General features: G+C 45.1%; 1 protein-coding gene across 15 annotated transcripts in view; it reads right to left on the bottom strand.

Moving 5' to 3' along the window:
• PALM2AKAP2 (PALM2 and AKAP2 fusion) overlaps positions 1-25,529 on the bottom strand; it is a 220,549-nt gene that overhangs the window by 77,075 nt on the left and 117,945 nt on the right. For 4 of the 15 annotated variants that reach the window (XM_083718419.1, XM_083718428.1, XM_083718429.1 and 1 more), the window contains one exon: positions 16,957-17,024. In XM_083718419.1, the coding sequence (XP_083574545.1) occupies positions 16,957-17,024 (68 nt within the window). Of the gene's footprint in view, positions 1-4,273; positions 4,334-5,054; positions 5,635-5,859; positions 6,442-10,862; positions 10,884-16,934; positions 17,025-23,310; positions 23,478-25,529 lie in introns of those variants that run through there. The other 11 variants (XM_083718433.1, XM_083718426.1, XM_083718423.1 and 8 more) reach the window with 11 other exon arrangements.

Below are 25,529 nucleotides of genomic sequence, written 5' to 3'. Positions count from 1 at the left end.
TTGCAGTGAGAGAACCACCAGAAGGCCCTTGGAGATGGACCTCAGTGTCCGGGCTGAATAATGGGGGTGGAGACACTCCTTCAGGCCGAGGCCGTTTAGGGCTTTAAAGGTCAGCACTAACATTGTCATTCTGTTTCTGTTTTTACTGTGCTTTTGTATTTTGCTGTTGTCATGACCCTGTTAGTTTAAACACTGTTCGTTGATCTGGAACATATTGGTCTGAAAGCAGGAACTCAACACCTTAAGTCAGGTATAAAAGGGAGAGATGATATGAGTTGGAGCCCAGAGTGTGGAGGACTGCAGATTCCCCATACCTGTCCCAAGTAAGTTTAATAAGCACTATCTGTGAGTCTATATAGTTCTTTCAATCCTCAATATAACTTGCATAGCTACTCCAATAGATCTATTGCTTAAATAACTGATTGCGTTATTTCTCGTGGCTACAAAAATAACTTCAGCTTTTTTTTTTTTAAAAAAAGGGTTTCTTACAGTCGGTGAGGGGTATGAATAAATTTGGGACATTTGCTGTAAAGATGGTAGCACGTCAACTTAAAATATGGCAATTTCTTCTGCATGCCCCCTCCTCACCCCCCCACATTTTTAACAATATGAGGACCGTTTCCCAGACTTTGTAGAAGCTTGTGGTTTCTCTAAAATATATATCTAAAGGTGCAGCACCATGATTACATGGTATAGAAATATATTTTAGGAAACTAATTAACTGAATACAGTGGTACCTCAGTTTAAGAACTTAATCCGTTCTGGAAGTCCATTCTTACACCAAAACTGTTCTTAAACCGAGGCGTGCTTTCCCTAATGAGGCCTCCCGCTGCCAGTGCCCTTCCACTGTTTGGATTCTGTTCTTAGACCAAGGTAAAGTTTGCAAACCGGGACACTACTTCCGGTTTTGCGGAATTTGTAAACTGAATAGTTTTTAAACAGGGTTGTTCTTAAACCAAGCTACCACTGTAATAAATTTATTTATTTATTTAATAAATCATTGGCTGCTGTATGTTTAAGTTCAGATAAAAGTATTTTTGTTTTTTTTAAAAACATGTAGAAAGCAGTCCATGCATTGACTTTTTGGAATATGTACACCGAATACTAAACACCTTAAATGCATACGTCACCAGTATTTCAGCTACTTCTACATGCATTGACTTAAAATGCATTGTGAACTAGGAATATATGTATTGCACACACACCCCCCACCCAAATGGGGTGGTTGGGTTAGGAGTGGCTAAGCAACAGAATAAATACTTTCGTAGAATGGGCATTATTCCTTTGGCTGTCGAGTCAATACAAAATACAGCTGTGAGAATGAAATAAATCCCTAACAGATATGAGAAGCCTCTGCAAAACATTCACCAGGGATGAATACCAATTCACATGCCCAAGCGCTGAGATAGTGCTGGAATCTCAAATGGGCTCCATCACAATGCTGAAATGTTAATCAGGTTTTCCAATACAGAAGACAACAATCTCCTATCTCCATTCTGTTGAACAGTCGTTTTATATACACAGAGGTATTCAATCTCTCCCCACACCCCAAGTTGCAGAGCTAAAGTGATTTAGTTAAAGTGTGACCACAATAAACAATTCACATCATCAGTGCCCATTCCGGACAAGGATTTTAACACTAATGTGCAACTCTCCTTTTAATTTAAATTTATAAAAACCACTTAATATAAAAAACAAACCACTACATTGCTTACGTAAAATGTAACAGGAAACCACTACATTGCTTACGTAAAATGTAACAGGAAAAGTAAAGTCAAATAAAGCAGAACATCAAATGACACTTTTCAAAAGCTAAATAAAATCCGAATGACATCATATGCAGTACCATAGATAACAATGAGCAATGCACAAAAAGAAAAAGAATTAGTTTTAAGAATTAGGAATCAGAATCCAGGTAAGCTTGGGTAAACATGTTTGTCTTTTAAGTGGCATTTAAAGCTGGTTCCTGTTTCTACCTCTTGAACTATCTAGAGAAGGGTATTTCAAAGGGTGGGTGACACCATTAAGGAAGTCTGCTTCCATAGTGTCACTGTTTCCATGTCCCCACCAAAGAATTAACAGCAGGGTTTCCTTGGAAGATCTTAAGACTTCAGAGAGATGGTCTGCTTCTAAGGAATCCTTCAAGCCTTTTGGTAAACAGTGTGTTCAGTTAAACACAGCCCATACAACCTTAATATTTGTGCTCGTGTAATCTCACTGTATACAAGTTATGCAAGTGACAATAAAGTATTTCAATATTTCAATTTCAATATCTGCAGAGAACACAGGTACTAGAGATCCACCGGTCTTGGAATTTGTTACTCGTTTGGCATTAATTTGAAAGAGGAGTTAAGCACATGCTTAAATATCTCTAGTTGGAATTAATTGTACTTAACTTTGGCTTGATCTTTCTTTTTTGTATATGTTTTTTGTGCATTTTCTGATTGTTGTTATTACTGAACAGCATCCTGGGAACTGTTTGGTTCAAGGGCGTGCTAGAAAATTTTAATAGACTAAATAAAGTGGTCTGGTCAACAGACTGAGCTCTGAGCTAGGAAATCGCCAGGTTAAACATTGCCTCATGCCATGAACTCATTCCTGTGGCTGTAGGGTAGCTGCTGTATCTCACGGTGAACCTCAGATCTGCAATATTTATCAACAGGAATGTGGTTTCACATAGTTAGGGATGCAATACAATCCCTTATCTTTCCTTTTGTGAACTCCAAAGCAATCCCACTGAAGAAAAACTACCCTGGTTTTAGGTCTTTAAATCACAACATCAGATTTTTAAGGTGCAGCCACCCAAAGTCAAGCACCTGCTTAAATCTTGACCACTAAAATGCTGACAGCTTTGGCTGAATTAAATAACCTTTCTAAGGGTACAATCCTATTCCTACTTACCTGTGAGTAAGCCTCACTGGACTCAATAAGACTTACGGTAATTCTTATAGACATGTATGAGATTGCAGTGTAAAAGTACACGCAGAAATAAAAGTGAAGTCTATATTATTTTCAGGTTCCTGATGCTAATTTATCAAACCTAAAAGGTTTTAAAGGCAAGTCAGACTTGGAAATAAAACATAGCTTGTTGAACAGAAATTCTAAAAAGGCAATGAACTTGGGATATAGGTAAAGCAAATTACCATGGGATAGAAGCAAGTTCATCAATAAATGGAAATGAGAGAAACATTATTCTTCAAACTGTTCAGAGTTTCCAAATATTCTAGTAAGTTTTCCTACTCGCTTGCTAATTAATTTGCTATTTGATGGTGCACATAATCCTTTTCATGCCACTTCTTTGCAACCCATGAGCTCAGAAGCTCCCTCTTCAGGGTTCACACATGCTTGCAAATTCCATGGGCATGGAGTTCCAAGGGTAGGGTGGGGCAACTGCACCCCCACCTCAGCAGATGAACCATAATCTCCAGATACCAGGTATCATTACAAATAAATAAATAGCAAGTTTCTAGCATTTGTAGAACCTGAGACAGGAGGAAAAAAGTAAAGGCACAATTCCTCTCACTTTTTCTGTGTGTGATTCTCTCAGCCTGCTTCCACTTTCAGTGTTTCAGTTTGCTCCCACCCTGAGAAATTCCTAAGACCACCCTTGCCCATGGGCGGGGGAAGGTGTTAGCTACTGGGAGGAAGAACCTGAGCAAGGAAAGGAAGAGATAAGGGAAGAAAAGATTACACATCCTTCACCTGCTGCCTCTTTTAGAAAGGCCCTTAGGGGCTGCAATGACTTAGCTGTATGTAACCTGCCCTTTGGCTCACATTCTAACACCTTTCTGAGAGGCAAAGAAAGGAAAGGCGACTTGCTTGCTCAATAATTTAAAGAGGCAGGAATATCTAATTGAAACAAAAAATAATTAATTGTCACTTCACGCCAGCAACACAGGGAGCAAGTGGGATCTAGTGGTGACATTCAGAAGGGACAAGCTGTGTAACTGCAGGTGTTGCCTGGAATTTGCAACGGTCAGAAAACCTCCAGATACAACCTTCGCTTTTTAAATGCTTCTTATTTCAAACCAACTGGTTAAGGATTTGGGAAAACGGCACCCAAATACGCTAGTATCTGTGGACATGGCATTCTATACAGAGAGGAAGTGCTTTGCATTCCATTCTGTCCTTCATTTCCCTGTTCGCTTCATGCGGAGAGATGAGGCAATGTCCTGGTCCTTTTTATACTGAGCACTTCTGAACCGTTTGCTGTTCTTTCTCCCCTCTAAAGAAAAAATAAAATGCAAGGTTCCCCAAAAAGCACTGCCCCTACCTTAAATATACGTTCCCCGTTTTGAGAATGGAAGTTGAGATCTCCCGTACCTCCTGAACCCTGCAAACCACAACCAAAGCCTTCAAACTGTGATCCTCAGTGACCACACACACACACATACATATATACACTGCTAAGTTGACTCTGATACTCCCAAGCATCAGATGCCCTTCCAGAATCCCAGCTGCCTCCTCAGCACCCAAGTTATCTCACCTTACTTCTCTAGTTACCTGTGCTTTCTCTGAACTGTAGGGGGATGCGGTTTTCTCACAATTCCCCTCATATCTGATGGGGAAGAGGCCAATGCAGTTGCAAAGTCTAAATGAACCATGGTAATGTTCACAGCCCATGAAGCCACCGCTCCATGCATGTTGACTTGCGAAGGATCAAGTCATGTTTCCACCAGCCCACTCAAGCCTTGCGTGTCCCCACAGTCCCCATAAGCAGTTGCAGTTACTACGTACACAGTTCCCTCCACCATCCAACCTATTACATTTGGACCCCTAAGTGTTCATACCCCCCCCCCACATATTTGCATGTGGGTGGCCGAGAGGAAAGCAGCCGCGTCGAACGACTTATTCTTGGGCGCACTCAAGGTTAAAAGGGGTGTGTGCGTCCTTTTTCACGGCGGATGTGATCACAATTATTTTACCCCTCATGATAACTATGGCAAGGTCATCCACATAGGACAGAGTTTATCTGATGCCTGAGCATGCACACATCTCTCTCTCTTAAAAAAAGAAAAGAAAAGTAAAAGGTTTCGTGCCTTTGGCATGCATACCTGATACGTGCCTATCAGTTAATGCTGCAATTCTTACCACGGAGCAAGTCGAACTGAGCTCAATGCAGCTTTCTTCCGAGCAGACAGGCTTCCAAGGCCCTGCATGCACATCCTTGCGAGTCAATCTCAGTGTGTGAGAAGTGTGAGGCAGCCACAGATCCAGAGCCTTTGGGGTGATGGCAGAGAGGGGTGGAACTGCACAGAAATGGCACCCTCTGCTTCTCCAGCACAGCTTCCCATCAGGAACCCGGTAATCGCCCCCCCTCCTCACACACACACACACACACACACACACACACAGTGGGGTGCCAACTTGAATAAAATATTGGGGGGGACAGGTAAGCCCCTTCCCACATAATCGATCACATGATGCAGTGCACACACACACACACAAAATTTGAATAGCAATGCCCATCAACTTGGGGGGGGGGGCTGGCTGTCTCAAATATTTTTAGGGGGGGCGAAGGGACCACGACCCTTATCACACACACACACACACAAGCTCTGTAGCTGTGGCCACACCAAACCAACCCCGACCCTCCTTCTCCCAATGTATGCGAGAGCTTTGCAGGCAGCAACTGCTCCCTTGCGCGCGCACAGACCCCTCCGCTCCCCCACGCGGAGGAAAAAGATGGACGCGGGGCAATTCTTCCCTTTCCCTCCCGTCCCCGTTTCGCCCTCCCGTTGCCAACAGTTGCTCCCCTCCACCGCGTCCCCACAACAAGCCCCGAAGCGAAGAGCACGAGGCGGCAGCGTTGGGCGCCCAGGCGGAGGGAAAGGAGGAGGAGAAAGGAGCAGGAGCTACCTCAGTTCTTCCTCTCGCCGGCTTCTCCAGCAAGCGAGCCAAGTCTCTCAGCCCGGCGGCGGGGTATCTCTCCTCTCTTGCTAGCTGCGCCAAGGCGCGCGCGGAGGGAAGCAGGATAACGCGCGCGAGCAGCCGTCGCTTTCCGCCTCCTCCCCTTTCTCCGGCTTGCCTCCGTGGCCGGCTGCCGCTTCCAAGTTTAGGAAGTGTGGCAGCAGCGGCAGCAGTAACACAGCACACACTCTCCGGTCTGTGAGGCAGGGAGGTGGGCGTGTTGTGAGGCAGCTTCACCGCAGGACATGGAAGCCGGCTGCGAACGCGCGCTCTCTCTTTTGCCAGCTCGCCACGCTGCCGCCGCCGCCGCCTCCTCCTCTCCTCAGGCTCGCGCCTCTGCTGCTGAATAATAAATAAATAAGCGAACCGGAGCTCGCTGCTTTCGGCCTCGTTCGCTCCGTGTAGCCGGGGCGGGGTGGGGGTGGGGGACGGCGAGCAGCAGCAGCCGCCGCCGCCTCCGCCTCCTCTCAGGTTACCCGCGCCTGCAGAAAGAGCTGCTGCTGCTCTCCGCCCTCCCGCCATGGAGGGGATAAGGCCAACGAAAAAGCTCCGCGGCCAGCCTTCAAGGCAGTCGCGGTGGGCCACCAGGGGAAAAAATGACATGAAATAAAATCCATCTTAGGGAAATATCTTTCATAGGCTCCTAGGTTCCAACTCCTAGAGGCTGGGGTCCCCTTGCCTCACCCTTGGGAGCCAAATATTAGCCCCCCCATAAAATAATTGAGAGGGCCAGGCCCCCTCAATGTTGGTGGGAGTTGCCATTCAAATGATGTGCATGTGCTACACCTTGTGGTCGATTTTGTGGGGCTGAGGGCTTACGTGGTTTCCAGCCGCCCAATATTTTATTTAAGTTGGTACCCCCAATAAAATCCATCATGGAGCAATATCTTGCATAGGCCAATAGAAGGCTTATTTGTGGGTTCCAACCTGCCACTCAAAGGATCCAACTCCCAGAAGCTGGGGTCCCCTCACACCCTTGTTGGGAGCCAACTACTAGCCACCCCCAATTGGAGAACAGCCTTTACCAAAGGTGTCATGGGTTTTGAAGATGCTCGAACTCAGGGCGAAAGGGAGAAATGAGCTAAGAGGAAGGCACACTTGGCAAACCCTCACCATGATCAACTCCCGCCCGGAAACCCAGGTCCCCACTGGGGAAGGATGTGTGGATCTAGAATTGGCCTCCACAGTCACTTATGGACTCACTTTTAAAACCGTGTTCATGGAAGACAATCTTACTCAGCTACGAGTGATCACCAAAGAAGATGAAGACGACATCTGGTTGGTCACTGAGACTACAGGATGCTTACTCGGCTACGAGTGATCGCCAGAGAAGAAGAACTAGCCCCCCAATAAAATAATTGAGGGGACCTCCCCCAATTGATGGCCATTGCCATTCAAATGGTGTGCATGTGCTGCATCTTTGTGATTGATTTTGTGGGGCGGGAATTATCACACACACCCTCCAATATTTTATTGGTACTCCTGTTGCCCTTGCCGTCTCAAGTGATTTTTATGGCTAAGGGTGCTTTATGCCTAGCTTGTTACGGACTGGGAAAGCCTGGCCTCAATTGCCCTGCTTCTTGTGACCTCTCCCCTGGGCTACTGGAATGCAGCCTGTCTGGAGCTGCCCTTGATGACCGTCCAGAGGCTGCAGCTAGCGAAGGAGGGGGCTGTTATGTTGCAGAGTGGGTCAACGCAATGGGGCCATGTGACGCCCGTCCTTAAAGGGCAAGTCAAAGGATATAAAGGATAAAAGGAAGGAGAGCTCTGCTACAGCACTGCTGTGCACTAGGCAGCTCCTGTTCATTTCCAATAGGGAATGCACAAGACAACTTCCTAGTGAATTGTGTGCTATGGGTCAACTCTACCTCCCATTCAAAATTTGTTGCCAGAGACAGATGGTGCCACTTGGGGCTGGTTTCACTTCGGCAGTGAGGGCTGGCCTGGCGCAGCAGGCTCCATTGGTGAATGAGGAGGATGCAACAGCCATGCACCTTTGATTGCAACCTTCTCATGCTGAGTGGCTTTGCAAGACTGGGACAGGGCTGGCTTGGCAATTGCTCCAGAAGTCCTCCCTACGCTACGGCCCTGTCTTCAATGGCAGGGAGATCACCTAATTAATAAACTTCAACTATTTGATCACTGGATAGCTCAGTTAGAGCAGTGGTGTCCAAACTTTTTATAAAGAGGGCCAGATTTGATTAAGTGAAAGGCTGTGAGGGTCGATCAAAGGGCCAACCAAAGTCGTTAACCTTTTTTTAGGATTGAAGTTGTTTTAGGATTTTACCCCAAGCAAATAAACTGCCAAAGGGGCCTGATTAAAACAACCAGCAGGCCGGATTTATGACCCACTTCCCCAGTTTATCAGAACTTAATGTTGGTGGTGCTTCTTTCTTGGCCCACACAATATAGCAAGCTATCTCCCATGTTCCAGTTTTCCTATTTCCTATGTGAGGGTGTGTTTAATTAATACTAATTAGGCAGGAAGCTATTAATAAGACACAGAGGAAATCAAGTGCTCTTTTATCATGCATATTTTAGTAAGTCTTGCTCATTGCCTGTGATTTGCATTTCAAAACACTTGCAGCAGCGGAACAAAATTTGTCTTAAAAAAAATTTGTCTTAAATGCTTTTAATAAAGTTACATTTCTTAATGTTCACGTCTTGCTTTTGGATATGCATTGAAAAATAAGCAGAGACATGGAACAATTCCTGGATCGTTTTAAGAACCAAGCATTCTGGAATCTGGCAGGAATGCAGATGCAAAATTAGGTAAGTTATGGAAAACGGATGATTGACAGTTGTTATTGCTTATTAAGGATTCAGATCTGCAAAATACATGTCCCCCTCATAGGTGACACAAATCAGCATGTAGAGATATCTGAAGCACGTAGCAGGGTGCAGCAATCAGCTGATTTCCTGCATAAAACTCAAAGGCTTTAGTTCTTCCAGGTCTATGTGGTACTGGCCACTTAGCACATTTCTCCCTTTCGTCCTGAGTTTGAGTGTCTTCAAAGTTCATGACAAGTCCATGAGTTCTACAAGAGAGGGATAACACCCCTCCCCACTGCTACCCTCATTCTCAATGCCATACATAATTTTATATATGGCATAAAATGACACGTCCACTCCCACTTGCCTTTTCACTAAACCCATGCTTTTCAACCAGTGTGCCGTGGCACCTGGGGATGCCTTGAATGATGGTCAGGGGTGCTGCAGACAACTGGCCTCTGTCTCCCTTTCCTTCCTTCCCTCCCTCCTCTGATGCCCTCCTGCATCTCTGCCTCCCAAAGGCTTGCACATCTGTTTGTTGCAGCAGCAGCCCTGGCTACAAGCTCCCCAGGCAAATGGTGCCTCTGGGGCTGGCTAAAGGGTGCTGGTTGCCAGGAGCAGAGGCAGCTCAAAGACCAGGGGCAGCTGCGGTGGCTGTCTGGAGGACTCCCAAGGAGAGGACAGAGGAGAGGAGGGCTGGGGGAACACTCCACAAGGGAGGGTATTTGAAAAAGGGTGAGAGACTGCCAGCTCTGCAGTCAAGGGGTGACATAACTGGGCTCCTGAGCCCCACAGGGGTGCCACAGAAAGAATGTAGTTGGTCAAGGGAGCTGTGGACTCAAAAAGGTGGAAAACCTCTGCTCTAAACTATAAATCCCTAAATGCTTTGGCCTTTCCCCACAGGAGAGTTGCCCCTTGATCATTTTGGTTGCTGTTTTCAGAACTTTTTCCATTTCTACAATATCCTTTTTGAGGCAAGGCAATGAGAACTATATGCAGTATTCCAAATGTGGCAGCACTATAAATCTGTATAACGGCATTATGATATCAGCAGTGTTGTTTTCAGTTCCTTTCCTAACGATCCCTAGCATGGAATTGTCTTTTTCACAGCTGCCACACACCAGCTTGACATCTTCATAGAGCTATCTTCTATCTCATTTCTGGTCAGTCACCACCAGTTCAGACCCAATAACTGTATATGTGAAATTAAGGTATCTTTGCCCAAACATGTATAACTTTACACTTTGCCATTTTACTGCCCATCCACTCAGTTCATTCCATGTGGGGTTCTTCAGAATTGCCCCCCCCACCGCCTTTATCGAATCCTGAGCAACATCAGCAAACTACAATGCTACATCAGCATCATAGTAGCTTAGCACAACCTCCATGTGCAGAACAGTATACCTGTGAGTGTCAGATGCTAGTACAAGCTGTGGGGTGGACTATAGTCATCATAGTCCTAAGGCAGACCATGGTCTGATCCTGCAAAGCAACTCATATATCTTAACACACATATCTGAACAATTGTTTTCATCTTCATTGGGGATGAGGGACATATTTTGGTTCCAAAAATAAATGGAAATTTAGAGGTCTCCTTTTTAGGCTCTTCTCCGGATACAATTATGTGGAAAAGGGAATACAAGGATTTGCGGAAATGTTTATGTTTGAAGGAAACAGAACTCGGAGGCATTCTTTGTGTGTTTCATGAAAGTCTAATGAACCTAGGCAATCCATCAGTCACACAGCAGAGCTGTGGGAAATGTGGAGGTCACCTTCATACTCACTTTACATTGCAACATAGGAATATCTAATATCACAAGCACGCAGGGTAGCCTGGTAAGAGAGAAGCAGTATGGGAGGCAGGAGACTCTGGAAGGACACCACATATTCATTAATAAATTCTGTAAAGATGTGAGGATTCTCTCTAGGGGCCACTTCCCAGCTGTGACTTTTACAACCCAGCCCTAAATATATAATTATGTGGAAGTCTTGCTATAGTCAGCAGAACTTACAAGGCAGCGTATGCTTAGCATAGGAACCCCAGAGGCAAAATGCAGCCTCTGTTGCTGGTTGTACCAATTCTCCGGACTGCAGGTGAGCAACTACAAGGGAAATTCTATACACAGAACTGGTGGTGTGGCTTCCCACCACCACCAAGAAAAATAGGTACTGGAACTCACCATGACGTTCCAGTAAGTCGCAGGGGACTCAGGGCAGTCCTGAACAACTGCTGGTTTTACAACAGCCGCGTTCACTGACCACAAAGGTGCTTAGAACTACAGCAATCTGTTTCTCTAGCTGGTTTGGAGGTGACCCCTGGTTCTGGTGCGCCCCCGTCTCCCTCGTTCTCTTAGATTCAGGTAGATGGCTAGGGCAGCTCAGAAGGGCCCTTGTGGAGACATGCACATGTGCAACAGTAGAAGCTTGGCTGGAATGCTTAAAGCCTGCTACTGCTGCATGGGAGACGAATTGAAGAAAAAGAAATATGAATTGTCCCTGCCTGACTAATCGCGACTAGGAATGGCTAGGAGCTAGGTTATAGATCTAAAAACAAAGTATAGACTCACATATGCTGGCCAGATTCCATTTTGGCTTGAAATGTTCTTTTTGGGCTTCCCAGAAGTACGGAAAGTCAAGAAGCCAGTGGGGTAATGTTGGCCTGCAATGGCGCCCACCTGAGAAGTGCCGGAACTGCACTCAGGTACATTTCTTAAAAAAAGCACTGCATACAACATATCTACTCACACTGAGTGAGTGGGGCTTCACCCTAGTTAAGTAGGTAAAGGATTGCAGCCTAGAAGTTTGAATGGTCTATAATGGTATTGTTTTTTTAATCATCTCTGCATGTTCCAAAAGTGATGCAATGCAGCAACCAACATATGCCATGGGGCATCTGATCACAAGGCAACAGCCTTCCCCCTAAGTCAGGGAAAGAAAGTGGCAAGGGTAATTTCGCTTACTAAGAATTCACGTACCCCAAATTTGAGAACATAAAAGAAAGGAAGAAAACAGGGCTCTTCGAAATGGACAAGCAGCTGGCATCTTTTCACGCCTTTATTTGACATGTGGCTGAAGGCAAACCTCCCTTGGACAGCTGGTCCCTATAAAAGCCGCTGTAGGCGAAAGAACAGCTGCACTGTAACAGGTGGCGCTGTGGAGAGTTTAGGTGCTCCCTTCCAATCTCTTTCATTTGCTTATAACTTTGCTTTGTAGGAAGTCTTTGTAGGAATTCAGGGCAAAGTGACTAGTCAGAATAATAGAATGTTGGAATTGTAGGGTTGGAAGGGACCACAGGGCTCATCTAGTCTAACCTCTGGCAATGCAGGAATCTCAGCTAACGCAGCCATGACAGATGGCCATCCAACGTCTGCTGAAAAACCTCCAGAGAAGGAGAGTCCACAACCAGAGGGAGACTGTTCCACTCTTGAACAGCTCTTACTGTCAGAAAGTTCTTCCTGATGCTTAGTCAGAATCTCCTTTCTTGTAACTTGAAGCCATTGGTTCGAGTCCTACCCCCCAGAGCAGGAGAAAACAAGCTTGTGCTCTCTTCCATGTAACAACCCTTGAGGTATTTGATCTTTGGGATCTTTCACCCCAGAGTGCATCCATTTGAACTAACTTCCATTCGCCATTTTGCTGCCCAATGTCGTGAGCCCTGTGGAGGCAACTTGGCAGGGTCTGGTCAGTGGAGTAACAGAGCAAGTGTGCCAAACTGGATCCTGGGGGGGGGGGGGCTACTGATCTAGATGCCAAGGAGGGGCTGAGCAGGTTGTGAGGGGAGAGTCCCACTTCAGTCTCACTGGATGCCTTGACAGCCACCTGACCTGACCCAGAGCAATTGCAATGACAAACCACCCCCACCCCAACAATAAATGCTGGCTAATTGTCTGGTTGCGGGTGGCACTGTGGGTTAAACCACAGAGCCTAGGACTTGCCGATCAGAAGGTCAGCGGTTCGAATCCTTGCAACGGGGTGAGCTCCCGTTGCTCAGTCCCTGCTCCTGCCAACCTAGCAGTTCGAAAGCACGTCAAAGTGCAAGCAGATAAATAGGTACCGCTCTGGCGGGAAGGTAAATGGCGTTTCCGTGTGCTGCTCTGGTTCGCGAGAAGCGGCTTAGTCATGCTGGCCACATGACCCGGAAGCTGTACGCCGGCTCCCTCAGCCAATAAAGCGAGATGAGCGCCGCAACCCCAGAGTCGGCCACGACTGGACCTAATGGTCAGGGGTCCCTTTACCTAATTGTCTGGTAATGTCGAATAAAGTCTCCCATCCCTTGCTACCTCCTCACGTTCTCCCATAACAATGAAGAGGTAGGCTTTGTAAATGAAAGAAAATAACCTATCATTCACATAGCAAGCTCTTCCTTCTTTCTCCAGTCTGCTAAAGCCTTTGGGGGAAAAAAGAGGAAGCCCATTAGATCAGTGATGGCCAAACTTGGCCCTCCAGCTGTTTTGGGACTACAATTCCCATCATCCCTGACCACTGGTCCTGTTAGATAGGGATGATGGGAGTTGTAGTCCCAAAACAGCTGGAGGGCCAAGTTTGGCCATCACTGCATTAGATGAATCCATCTCATCCAATGCAGATGTCACCACCTCCAAAATGAATACCGAGAAGAGAATTTCTCATAATAATTGTTAGCACAATTGGGGGACGGACATGGTAGGAAGTACCACCCTGTTCACAGCTTACATCTAATGACAACGAAAACGATGCTTGTGCATTGCTGTTTAGATAGATTAGACTTAAAGTAACTTCTTCAGTGCCCTGAAACTGCAACTGAAAAATCAAAATCCAAAAATCAGCAACCAGAAAGAGACAAGGGAGGGCCATTTACGTCAAAGGCATCCACTATAATCATAACTGTGGGACCTAGAAAGAGTGATGGGATGAAGCATGTGGTTTATGCATGCGCAGTCTGTTGGAATGCAGTAAATCTACTGGTCATCATATGATCTCTGAGTGAGAGGCTTTTTCTTGTGTGCTCCTCTCTCTTCTGATCTCAGGCAGACACAGATTAGATTTCCGTTCTGCAACCGAAATAGCAGGCTGCACACAATGAAATTAGCTTAGTGTCTCATAAACTGAGGATTCCTAAGACACTATGGCAGAGGCGTGTGTTAACTCACTCTTTCCCAATTGAGTAGGTAAGAAGGGATGAAATAACCGAAACAGATGCGATGCATCGCCTACAAGTTTCCTTCCTTGTTTCTGAACTGTAGCTTTTGCAGTCTTCAAGAAATGAAAGATGAATTGCTAATACGACAGCTCAAATCCAAACCTACACAAGCAAATCTCCTGGGTTAGATGCTCTGAACGCTGCCAACCAGCTGATCAGCAGGGGAAGAAGTATAAGGAGGGGAAATAAATACAATCTTCTGCCCTGAACAGCCAGTCTTCAGTCAATACCACTCCATCACTCAACTGCCATCACAGCGCCTAAAACAGTATCCCTGAATTTAACTAGGGAATGTGAATTTCCCTGTCTTTGGGTGTATCAATATTCTGCAGACAGTGTTCCACAGACCAGCAGTACAGTTTGCTACCCACAAGGAAAGGGAACCTGTGCGCTTTCAGATGTGGCTGGAGTACAACTCCCATCATCCCTGACCATGAACCATCCTCGCTGAGGCTGGTGGGAAGTAGAGTCCAAGAACATCTGCAAGGTCGTTGGCTCCCCTCCTTGCTTTAACAGGTGGTCTTCAATAAAGCTGAATCAGTGTCACCATTGTGGGGCACATGCGTTCAAGCATGGAACAATCGGACTGGCTTTGCTGGTGCGCTGCACAACCCCAAACTTGCCCGCTTCCCCCTCCTAGTAAACATAAGTAACATACCTTCCAACATTCCTCAGATGAAAATTGGGAAATTTGGGAAGGGGGGGCAGGTGCCACTCTGGGAGGGGTGACAAGATGGTCCCTGCCTCTCCCCAGCTGTAGAGTGACCGAGGGCACACGCAGTCCATACAGGCTGCCGCTCTTGCGCGCCATCCATACAGGCGTCCGTACAGGATGCTGCTCACGTGGCAGCCTGTATGGCCGCCACGTGCAAGCGGCATCCCGTATGGACTGCGCACACGCGGGATGCCGCACATGCGCAGTCCGTATGGGCTGCACTGCCCCGGGTGCCGGAGGGGGTTCCTCTACCCCTGAGAGTGCTTCCTTAGCAGTGGCTGCACTGGCAGGGGAAAAGGGAAATTCTGGGATCAAATCAGAAGCCAGAATGGCTTTTGTAATTCTGGGATTGTTCCTGGAAAATCGGGACATTTGGAGGGTATGCAGTGATGCTACCGCCAGAAGGCATTTGCTGCAGCCGAGCCCCACCCCAGCTACCAACTCTGGGGAGCAATAGAGGGGACTGACCAAGGGGCCTTAGGAGGAACAACCAAGGGCCATAGTCCCCTTACTTAACTATACCCAATGGCAGGGCCATCTCTGAACATTGCAGTGGCACCGGCAGAGGAATGGTAAAATCCTAAAAAAAGCTCAACAATTTCAATCCTAAAGAAATGTCAACAACTTTGAGCGGCCCTTTGGGCGGCCCTCACGCATGTTCACTTCATCAAATCTGGCCCTCTTTGAAAAAAGTTTGGACACCCCTGGCATAATGGATGTCTTGTGGCACACGGAGGAAAAAAAGAAAACAGTTCCATCCACATGCAAGTGTCATCTAGCTGCTAAAATTATTGCTGTATCCAGCATTTCACATGCATCCATGTCAAGGGCATCAATGTTTCTCCATAAAAACAAAGCCCATCAATTTAGTTGTTTGATAAGCCAAACAACAATGACAACAGCATGTTAAATAGGCGTGATCTGCTGGATGATGTGGTCTAACCTCTTCAACATAACGTGTGCACAGTTAATTAGACTGTAATATAGTAGATGAAAAATCACTCTGTTGGCATGCAAATTCGGGGGTTGATCTGAGTAACTTTACAGTGGTACCTCGGGTTACAAACACTTCGGGTTACAGGCTCTGCTAACCCGTAAGTAGTACATTGGGTTAAGAATTTTACCTCAGGATGAGAACATAAATCGCACGGCAGTGGCAGCGGGAGGCCCCATTAGCTAAAGTGGTACCTCAGGTTAAGAACAGTTTCAGGTTAAGAACGGACCCCTGGAACTAATTAAGTTCATAACCAGAGGTACCACTGTAGTAGTATTATTATTATTATTATTATTATTATTATTATTATTATTATTAAAATGAGGGTTTGGTTTGCTAGCAGTCCTCTGAAGTTGCTCCACTATTCTGTTTGTTTTCTCTACAAAAGTGTTTTGCTGATTTTGCTCACATCACATGAATAACACTGAGTCAGCTTCCCTATTGGAAAGTGTTGCCAATGTAATTAAACCTCCTTATTCAATAAAGGCTCTTTATTAAAAAGCGACACTTTTGGAAAACAAACAAACAGGGAAAATCCTTCCAGCAAAAGATCCCGGCATGTGAATGTGCTGATGTTCCCCTCCTTCTTTTTCAGCTGCCTTTTTATGGGAGTATGGGAGGTATAACTGAAATACTTTTGACTAATTTGCGATTCACAGCTGGCTTTGAAAAACTTACTCCTCCCCCCTCAACTAATTGGGAAACGTTAGCACATTTGACAGTTCACATCACGCCCTTGAAGGGCATCTAACTCCCATTGATATTCATAGTTGAGGCTTAAACCAGTAGCTGGCAATATTCCCAAGTTGTTTCCCTTCAGAGAAAAAGTGGGGCACTTAAAATATCTCAGGTAGCAATCAGCAGTTTGAGAACTGACAGCACTGTGTGCCCTGCAAATGGATGTTTGTGAGAGTGTGGCTTTGGCTGTTCTGCAGGAAAGGCGAGAGAGCAATTGTGCTTCCCTCTTAAAACTTCTGGGCCACGTCTACAGAGAGAGAGAGGAGATATATGTCTTATCAAAGCCATGAGTGCCAGAAGCCCTATCATCATCATCATCATCATCATCATCATTGATTTATTAATCACCTTCTAAATAACCTGCTCAAAGCGATGTACACTACAGATCATTAAAAGCAGCTCGAAACAAAAACAGCAAATATATATAAAACACAACTAAAACCGAAATAGGAACCCTGTCAGGGCTGGAGTCACACGCAGGTCAGCAGATCTCTGTTGACAGTGAAATTAACTCTTTATTCAACATCCAGATTGTAATATTATAGAAGCTACAAGGCAAAAACATGCCCCTTACTCAATACTGGTTGCCATTGGGCATTTAGGAAAACATACATTCATAGACTTACAAGAAGGTTCATATCAACTCACCGTGGCTTCCACTTCCACCTCAGTGCTTTCAGTTATTTCTTCAGGCCATACATTAAATCCCTTAGTTTCTGTGAAGAAATATATATTTTTAAAGATAAAAATTGTTCTATTCATAGGCCATTAAAAAACCAAACAGAAATCAGCAGTGCAACAACAGAAATCAGTAGTACATATTAAAAACAAGCAGAATGAGTAATATTAGCAGATATGTTGGGCTGACCCAAAAATTATGATGGCCTGCCTTTATCCAAAGCACAATACAGTGGTACCTCGGGTTACATACGCTTCAGGTTACATACACTTCAGGTTACACACTCTGCTAACCCAGAAATAGTGCTTCAGGTTAAGAACTTTGCTTCAGGATGAGAACAGAAATCAGGCTCCAGCAGCGCAGCAGCAGCTGGAGGCCCCATTAGCTAAAGTGGTGCTTCAGGTTAAGAACAGTTTCAGGTTAAGAACGGACCTCCGGAACGAATTAAGTACTTAACCTGAGGTACCACTGTACTAGTTTTATACAGCCATGATAGCTGTAGACTTACAGTTTCTCAAATTGCAGCAGTTGCAAATCTACATGAAGCTCTTTTTTTTTTTTTAAAGGGAGGGGAGTTTCAAAACCAGGTTAGTCATGTGGTATGCATGGGACACAGCTGTGCAAAAGAAAAAGGATGAAAACTGCACAGGGTATGCCCAAACCAGAGCTCTTCCTGCTCGTTCTTATGGATAGATAATTAGAAAAGGACTATGGAACTTTCTTTCAATATGTTTATGGCAGTGAGACTATTGTATGCAGAAAGATGGAGAGACTCACAATTACCAACAATGGAAGCATGGTTGTTAAAATGCACAGACTGCACTGTTTGAAAGATGGCAACCCTAACATATGGATTTGGGGACTGAAGATAATGTGGTTTATAGTAAATGGTTTTGTTGGGTGTTATATTGGGGCAGATGAAGTGACTATTGTTTATATATAGCAGACACATGAAGAATGGGAAGTTCTTTCATTTCTGTATTTTTTCTTTTCTAGTCTCTCTTTTAAATTCTTTTCTCCTCCTTCTCTTTTCTTTTCCTCTTTTCCTCCATGTTTTTATTATATTTAACATTGGATAAAAACATATATTTGGTATTAAGTTTTGCATTTCTCTTTATAAACTCTAATGGGACTTATTCCAGAAAATGAAATAAAACAGCCTAACATATGGCCTTTATTTCATTCATCACAACTCTTATTTGTCCTATTTTCAATTGCGGTTTGGAGGGTCTGGCATTAAAAGGTTTACAAAAACCTTTGTAAGCTTTTTATAATTTGTAACAAACGTTTTAAGGGAAAATAAGGAAGCATATAAAATGTAAAGTTGGTAGAAGCACACAAACAAACAAACAAACAAACAAACAAACAAACACCTGTACTATGGACCATAGAATCAGAAATCTAAACAGATTAATTTCAAAAATTGCAGGCTGAATGAGCACCAGCGCATGTTACTGATGTCAATTTCAGCTCTCTTTTCATCCGGCCACATTGCAGGGAAATTAAATGAGGCGTAGCTCCTGTAGGGCAGCTCAATCAGCACTAGCTAGCTGGGCAGCTTTTGATACTCGCTAGCTTCCCTTGCGTTGAGCACACTGCTGACTTACTTGTTTCATTTGCTTCACTGTTGATTTCAGCCCTGAATAGTGTTTTGGACGGCTGATGGGGCAGCAACAATCAGAGAGAAGGGACAACAGAATAGAAACAGAGTTGAGGTAGTAGCAGCTCAGTTGGCAGAGCGGGAGACTGTTGATCTCAGGGTTGTGGGTTCAAGCCCCATGTTGGGCAAAAAGATTCCTGCATCGCAGGGGGTTGGACTAGATGGCTCTGGTGGTCCCTTCCAACTCTACCATTCTGTGATTCTATCTCCTCAAATGCAAAGCAGACTCCCAATAAGAGGGCAAGGACCCTGCTAGTTAAGACTGAGGACTGGCCAGATCTGACTCCCATGCTTACAACCCCTTCCCTTTATTAATCATATATGAGGGTCAACATTAGATTTATTTTTATTTTTTTAAAATATGGAATTTGTAACACTATTGTTGATAATACAAGGGTGGTATTTGGGGGGGGGCTGATATTTTCCTGAAGCACATCCCTCAAATCACTTGGGAGGGATGATTTTTATTATTTAAAAAGACAAAGGACAACACCTTCTCCACATCAATATAAGGCAGCAACTGTGTCACTGAAGGGCAATTTTAAACATGTGGGGATCATTCACTACCCAAATACCTTGGGCAAGTTGATTTTCACCTCCTCGTTCACCTTAATTGGGTCCTAATTGTCTCCAAGGTCATTTTAATCAAACGTTGAAAGTGTGTTTGTCTTCAAACGCCATCAAACAATCCTTTACTGGGTAGGATTCTATACTGCTGGTGAAGTACAGTGGGAAAGTTTTATTTATACTCCTTTGGGGTCAAGTGTGACATCCAAGGGATGGGAGAGCAAAGCCAAATAGGTACAAGAGCTTTGATCCTAAGATGTGAGCTTTTAAGACCTGGCATCTATTTCAGTGCCAAAGCTCAACAATACCACATAGGAACTAAGAGTAGATTGAGATGCCTCTGAGCAGGTGCAGAGTGTATTTCCCTCGCCACTGAGTAACACCAAACATAATTTATCCTAAGAGCAAATGGACACAAGCCTGTGACACATCAGACCCTATGATTTTTATGTATGTGTGGACAACACCACTTATACCAATAAATGTTGAAAAGGTGTGTTTGCTGATGAGTATTCAGATATTTCAGCTGGACTGGAATGCAATCATGTTGTTCTCATCATATGTACTCCAGACACTCCACAGGACACACTTAAGAAGAATCATACCCTCCAACATTTCTCTGATGAAAATAGGGAGGGTCCTATTCAACAACAACAACAACAATTTTATTATTTGTTCCCCACCCATCTGACTGGGCTGCCCTAGACACTCTGGCCAGCTTCCGACATATATGAAAACATCATAAAACGTTATAAACATAAAAAACTCCCCTATGCAGGGATGTCTTTAGATGTCTTCAAAAAGTTATTTATCTCCTTGGCTTGGGGGTTGCATGGTGCCATACCCTCTAACATTTCTCCGATAAAAATAGGGGCGTCCTAAGGAAAAGTGGGACATTCTGGGATCAAATCAGAAACCGGAACAGTTTCTGTAAATCCAGGACTGTCCCTGGAAAATAGGGACACTTGGAGGGTCTGATGAGATCTTCCCAAAGGCTCAATCAGCAGTCACCTTTATGACATCAAAGAATTCATCAGAAGATTTTTGTGTAAGGAGTTAACTTATTAAAAAGAAATCCAGCAGCTTTGTCACTTTAGATATTGGTTTATAAGCTAAACCAAGCGATGTGGAGTGATCAGAGAGTGCAAGCCCTTTACCATGCCTAGTCTAGGTAAAGGTAAAGGACCCCTGGATGGTTAAGTCCAGTCAAAGGCAACTATGGGGTTGTGGCGCTCATCTCACTTTTCAGGCCAAGGGAGCCAGTGTTTGTCTACAGACAGCTTTCTGGGTCATGTGGCCGGCATGACTAAACCGTTTCTGGTGCAACGGAACACCGTGACAGAAAACCAGAGTGCACGTAAACACTGTTTACCTTCCCACCGCAGCGGTACCTATTTATCTACTTGCACTGGTGTGTTTTCGTACTGCTAGGCTGGCAGGAGCTGGGACAGAGCAACAGGAGCTCACCCCATCACAGGGATTCGAACCGCCAACCTTCCGATTGGCAAGCCCAAGAGGCTCAGTGATTTAGACCACAGTGCCACCCACATCCCTAGTCTACTGCAGAAAGCACCTAGCAATGGAGGAACATCTAGGTTGAAGGTAACTCTCTACTTCCTGCTTCACATCATGGTCACAAGGGCTTCCTTTTTTAACACTACAGACACCATTATGATAGCGTCTGCATTGACCCGCAACTCACTTCAGAGCCAAGTACTGGAATTTACTTTTAATACCCTGGAGATGTTGGACTCCAGCAAGCACAGCCAATAGCCAGAGGTGATAATCCAACAATGGAGGGCTACAGGTTCCCCATCCTTGCCCTAAGTAACCTGCAACCTGAATATACTACTGCTGCTAACTTCATTATTTATACCTTGCCCATCTGGCTGGGTTTCCACAGCCACACTGGGCACCTTCCAGCAAAATATAAAAACATCAAACATTAAAAACTTCCCTAAACAGGGCTGTCTTCAGATGTCTCCTAAAAGTAGCGTAGTTCTTTCTCTCCTTGACATCTGATAATAAATAATAATAATAATAATAATAATAATAATAATAATAATAATAATTTATTATTTATACTCTGCCCATCTGGCTGAGTTTCCCCAGCCACTCTGGGCGGCTCCCAATCAAGTGTTAAAAACAGTACATATTAAAAATTCCCTGAACAGGGCTGCCTTAAGATGTCTTCTGAATGTCAGGTAGCTGATGGGAGGGTATTCCACAAGGAGGGCGCAAATGCCAAGAAGACCCTCTGCCTGGTTCCCTGTAACCTCATTTCTCACAGTGAGGGAACTGCCAGAAGACCCTTGGAAGTGGACCTCAGTGTCCGGGCTGAATGATGGGGGTGGAGATGCTTCTTCAGGTATACTGGATCGAGGCCGTTTAGGGCTTCAATAGTCAGCACCAACACTTTGAATTGTGCTCGGAAACGTACTGGGAGCCAGTGATGATCCTTTAGGACTGGTGTTACATGGTCCCGGCAGCCACTCCCAGCCACCAGTCCAGCTGCCGCATTCTGGATTAGTTGTAGTTTCCGAGTCACTTTCAAAGATAGCCCAACGTAGAGTGCATTTTGATAGTCCAATGTTTATCTCTTCCCTTAAGACCCCACATACATGCTTAGATCTTCAAAGTTTCCTACCACGGTTGAGATACAGCAAGTTGCTCCATGGGGCATGGCTTTCTTACTGGTTGTCTCTCAGCTGGCTGGAATTATTTGTCATGGGAGTGTCCATTGGGCGGAATATAAATAATAAAACTATTCTTAATTACTATTACTTAACACATGAAATGCCACTGGTGCCATGCGCTCATGAAGATGACTTAGGCAAGCCTCTCTGTCCAATTGCCTCCCCTTGATTCAGTCTCTGAACCCTCACACAGAGTTGCTGCAAGGTTCACTGAGAAAACAAGTGTGAAATGCTTTGAACACTCAGAAGCACTATGTGACTAATAATAAGATTATTATTTTTTAAATGCTTTGGGGTCTAACCAGACACCTAATGACATCACACCATCAAATATTCTGTGACTGTAAAATGAAATGTGCTTCTACTCCATTGATAATACAACAGCATTACGTGCTATATTTATTGGGCAGAGATATTGATTGCAGCTGTTGCTCCAGTGAGAGCTACTGACAACAGCAATTGAGATAATCTGCACACTATAGAGTTGCTTATTCTTTCCGAAGGCGTTGCAAGCAGAGGAAAAGAAAAGAAAGAGAAGTTGCCAGGGAAACCCTTTTGAAGTATTTCTGTGGCTTGAAAATACCCTCTGAAAGGATCCCTGCATTCATGGCACTATCTTTTGAAAACCTGCCTCTTCAGTTCATCAAGTGGCCATAAAGGGCCACGATAACGGTTGCTTCCTTTTATTTCAAAGCCATTATGTGTTAGCGTGTTTTAGCAATGAGATCTCGTGCACAGAAGATCTATTTTTCTTCTTTCAGCAACTACAGAACAGACCAAGTGGATTAGGTGACTAGCAAAATGACTGCCGTGTGAGGATGAGAGTTGCATGTATGTGTCATAAAGACACAGGAAGCGATTTAGACTGAGTCCGACCATTGCGCCATCTAACTCGGTGTCGTTGACAATGATTAGAAGTCACTTTTCAGGGTTTCATCCCAGGTCTACTTGGAAATACCTTACCGTGCTAGAGCTATGGTCTTCACCAATGATGGGCCTATACATTGCAGGGACTGCTGGCAGTGGGGACAATTTTTGCATGTATACCCCAACAATGTTCAGCTTTCTTTCTTTCTTTTTTTAAGGGCAACATGGGCACAGCCTCAGATGTTGAATTAAAATGGGGAATCAGATTTGGCACTAGCAGGCAGCATACCTGAGCAAGTGTTGCAGCTCTGGAACCCGCCAGGTGCTGCTGTCCAGCTCGGACTCCGAGGGAGGCACAAAACCCCACAAATTGCTCCCTGCTCCCCTTGGATCCCCCTCTGGCCTTGCTACCCCTTCCACAGACCTTGATGGGGCCCAACACTAGTGACATTGGGCCTCCAAACTCCTTTATTTTTTGAAGGCCTGCAACACTGATATGAGCACTGCAGCCCCCAACACAGCCAAAATCCTACCTTCCCCACAATGATGTGCTGCCATGAAAGCCCAGGCTCCTGTCAGGATAGGACCATCTGCCCGAAAGCAGCAACAGTACTGAAAGGACTGCCAAGTTGGTGAAAACAGACTCACTGACACAGCAGCCATTTAAATTTCCCCACAAGGGAGAAGTCCAGCAACTCCTTGTCTAGAAAAATAGCATGGATTATTTCGATTTATATACCACCTTTTGTCCAAAGATCCCAGCATAGCTGTCAACTTACAGATTTGAAAATAAGGGACCAGCAGCCTCGAAAATAAGGGATCAGCAGCCAAAATAAGGGATTTTAGTCAACCAGCAGCCAAATGAAGCCTCAAGTGGTGGTTCCCACAGCGCAGCAACCCGGCAAAGGGGATACAGCAAGGAAAACCACCGTCACCTCTCCGCTGGGAAGCGCTGAGCAACGGCGAGTCCCCAGGCAATGCGGCCAATTTGTTCGGCACAAGGCATACAAGCTCCACCCCCCAGTCGTTCTTAGACTCCTTATTGGGTGAGCAACACAGCCAAGCAACACAGTTGGAGCCTCCCTCCTCCCTGGCCAGCAGGGAGGGAGGGAGAGGAGCTGCTTCCTTTGAAACCTGGGAAATTTAAGGGACATCATCAATAAGGGACAGCAGCGGGACATGGCGCTGGGATAAGGGACTATCCCGCCAAATAAGGGACGCTTGACAGCTATGGATACAACATTAAGAACATAATTTATGCAGCATAATGATAAAAACACCATACAGAATGCTCTGAGGCTCATTTCCTGAGGCTGCAATCCTATGTCCATTTTCCTAGGTGTAAGCCCCAAGGTGCAGAGTGGGGTTTACTTTGGAGTCAACATGCCTAGGGTTACTCTGCATGGTAGTTTAGACTCTGGATCAACTCGGATTGAAAGGACTATGTTTATAAATGAAATTATGCTGCCTCTGTTGCTATTCTCTTGGAAACATTGTGAAATGAGTAACAGAAACCCCCTTGGTCTCAGAGCAAACCTTTCATATTGAATACTTTGGAGCATTCTTCTGCCTCCCTCAGTTAGAGATCAATTCTACTTTTCCCTCTTTGAGCACTTATGTAAGCTGTCCTTCATTGTCAAGGGCTGTATTTTGATAAGTGACACCTGGCTACATTATATCTATTACAGAAACAATGCTCTCCCTCTTCAAAATCACCAACAGCATTAAAACATGTTGCAATAATATATATATGAACTTTTTATAGGCTTGTGTCTGCTGACACCCATTTTTACGACTCTCGCCTCAGTCATCAAACTTAGAAATTCATTATCTCCATGCTGTGTTCTCAATGTCGTTGGTGAATTCACTACCATCTGCAAGAAAAGCCCTTAAAATTATATTGCTATCTGCAGAGGTGCTGCCATGTGCCCTCCTGCCTTGACTGCCCCACTCTTTTCTCTGCTGCTACTTACCGGCTTTCCCCCCTTACCTTTTGCTTGCCATCTTGGCCACACTGATCTCTCTCCAGGGCCAGCAAGCCTATTTGCTACCACACCATGCAAGGGGAAGCGCTGAGATAGTCAACACCCCTCCATGTTTCCCACCATGTTAACTTAATTAGCTGATTGGCTGAGCTTGCTGCCACTCTTGCTCTTAGGGGAATGGTTTAAATTAAGACCATGGGCAGCTGGTGCCTTGGCGGCAACCCAGCAGTTTCCTTCCTAGAACATCCCTGCTGTTTCCTGTCGCAGGGGGCTTTTGGGGGGTGGTGATTGGGGAGAGGCTGAGCTGTGCAGCATACAGCCCTGAACTTGGGCCCCATAGTGTAGCCTTCATGGATCAGTCTGGCCAAATTGTGTGGAAGAGTCCGGCCAAAGCTTGACCACTTGAGTTGGCTGAATGTATAAATTCGTCCTCAGTTTGGTTGATATACCATATTTTTCTGTGTATAAGATGGAACCTCCCCCCCCCCCCTTTAACCTAGAATTAAGAAATCAATATTTTAGGGTTGCCATATCTCTAGAAGTGGAAATCCAGAAGGGCGGCAGCAGAGGTGGAGAGTTGTTGAGCTTTTTGGGGGCAAATGGACGAGTGGGCATAATGCAAGCCCCAATCCCCAAACCCGAGTCATACCTTGGGTTAAGAACTTAATTCGTTCTGGAGGTCCGTTCTTAACCTGAAACTGTTCTTAACCTTTAGCTAATGGGGCCTCCAACTGCTGCTGTGGCCGCACGATTTCTCTTCTCATCCT

The sequence above is a fragment of the Podarcis gaigeae genome, assembly GCF_964106915.1.
Source record: "Podarcis gaigeae genome assembly, chromosome: 17".
Classification (NCBI taxonomy): domain Eukaryota; kingdom Metazoa; phylum Chordata; class Lepidosauria; order Squamata; family Lacertidae; genus Podarcis; species Podarcis gaigeae.
This window is presented reverse-complemented; position numbering and strand designations above follow the sequence as displayed.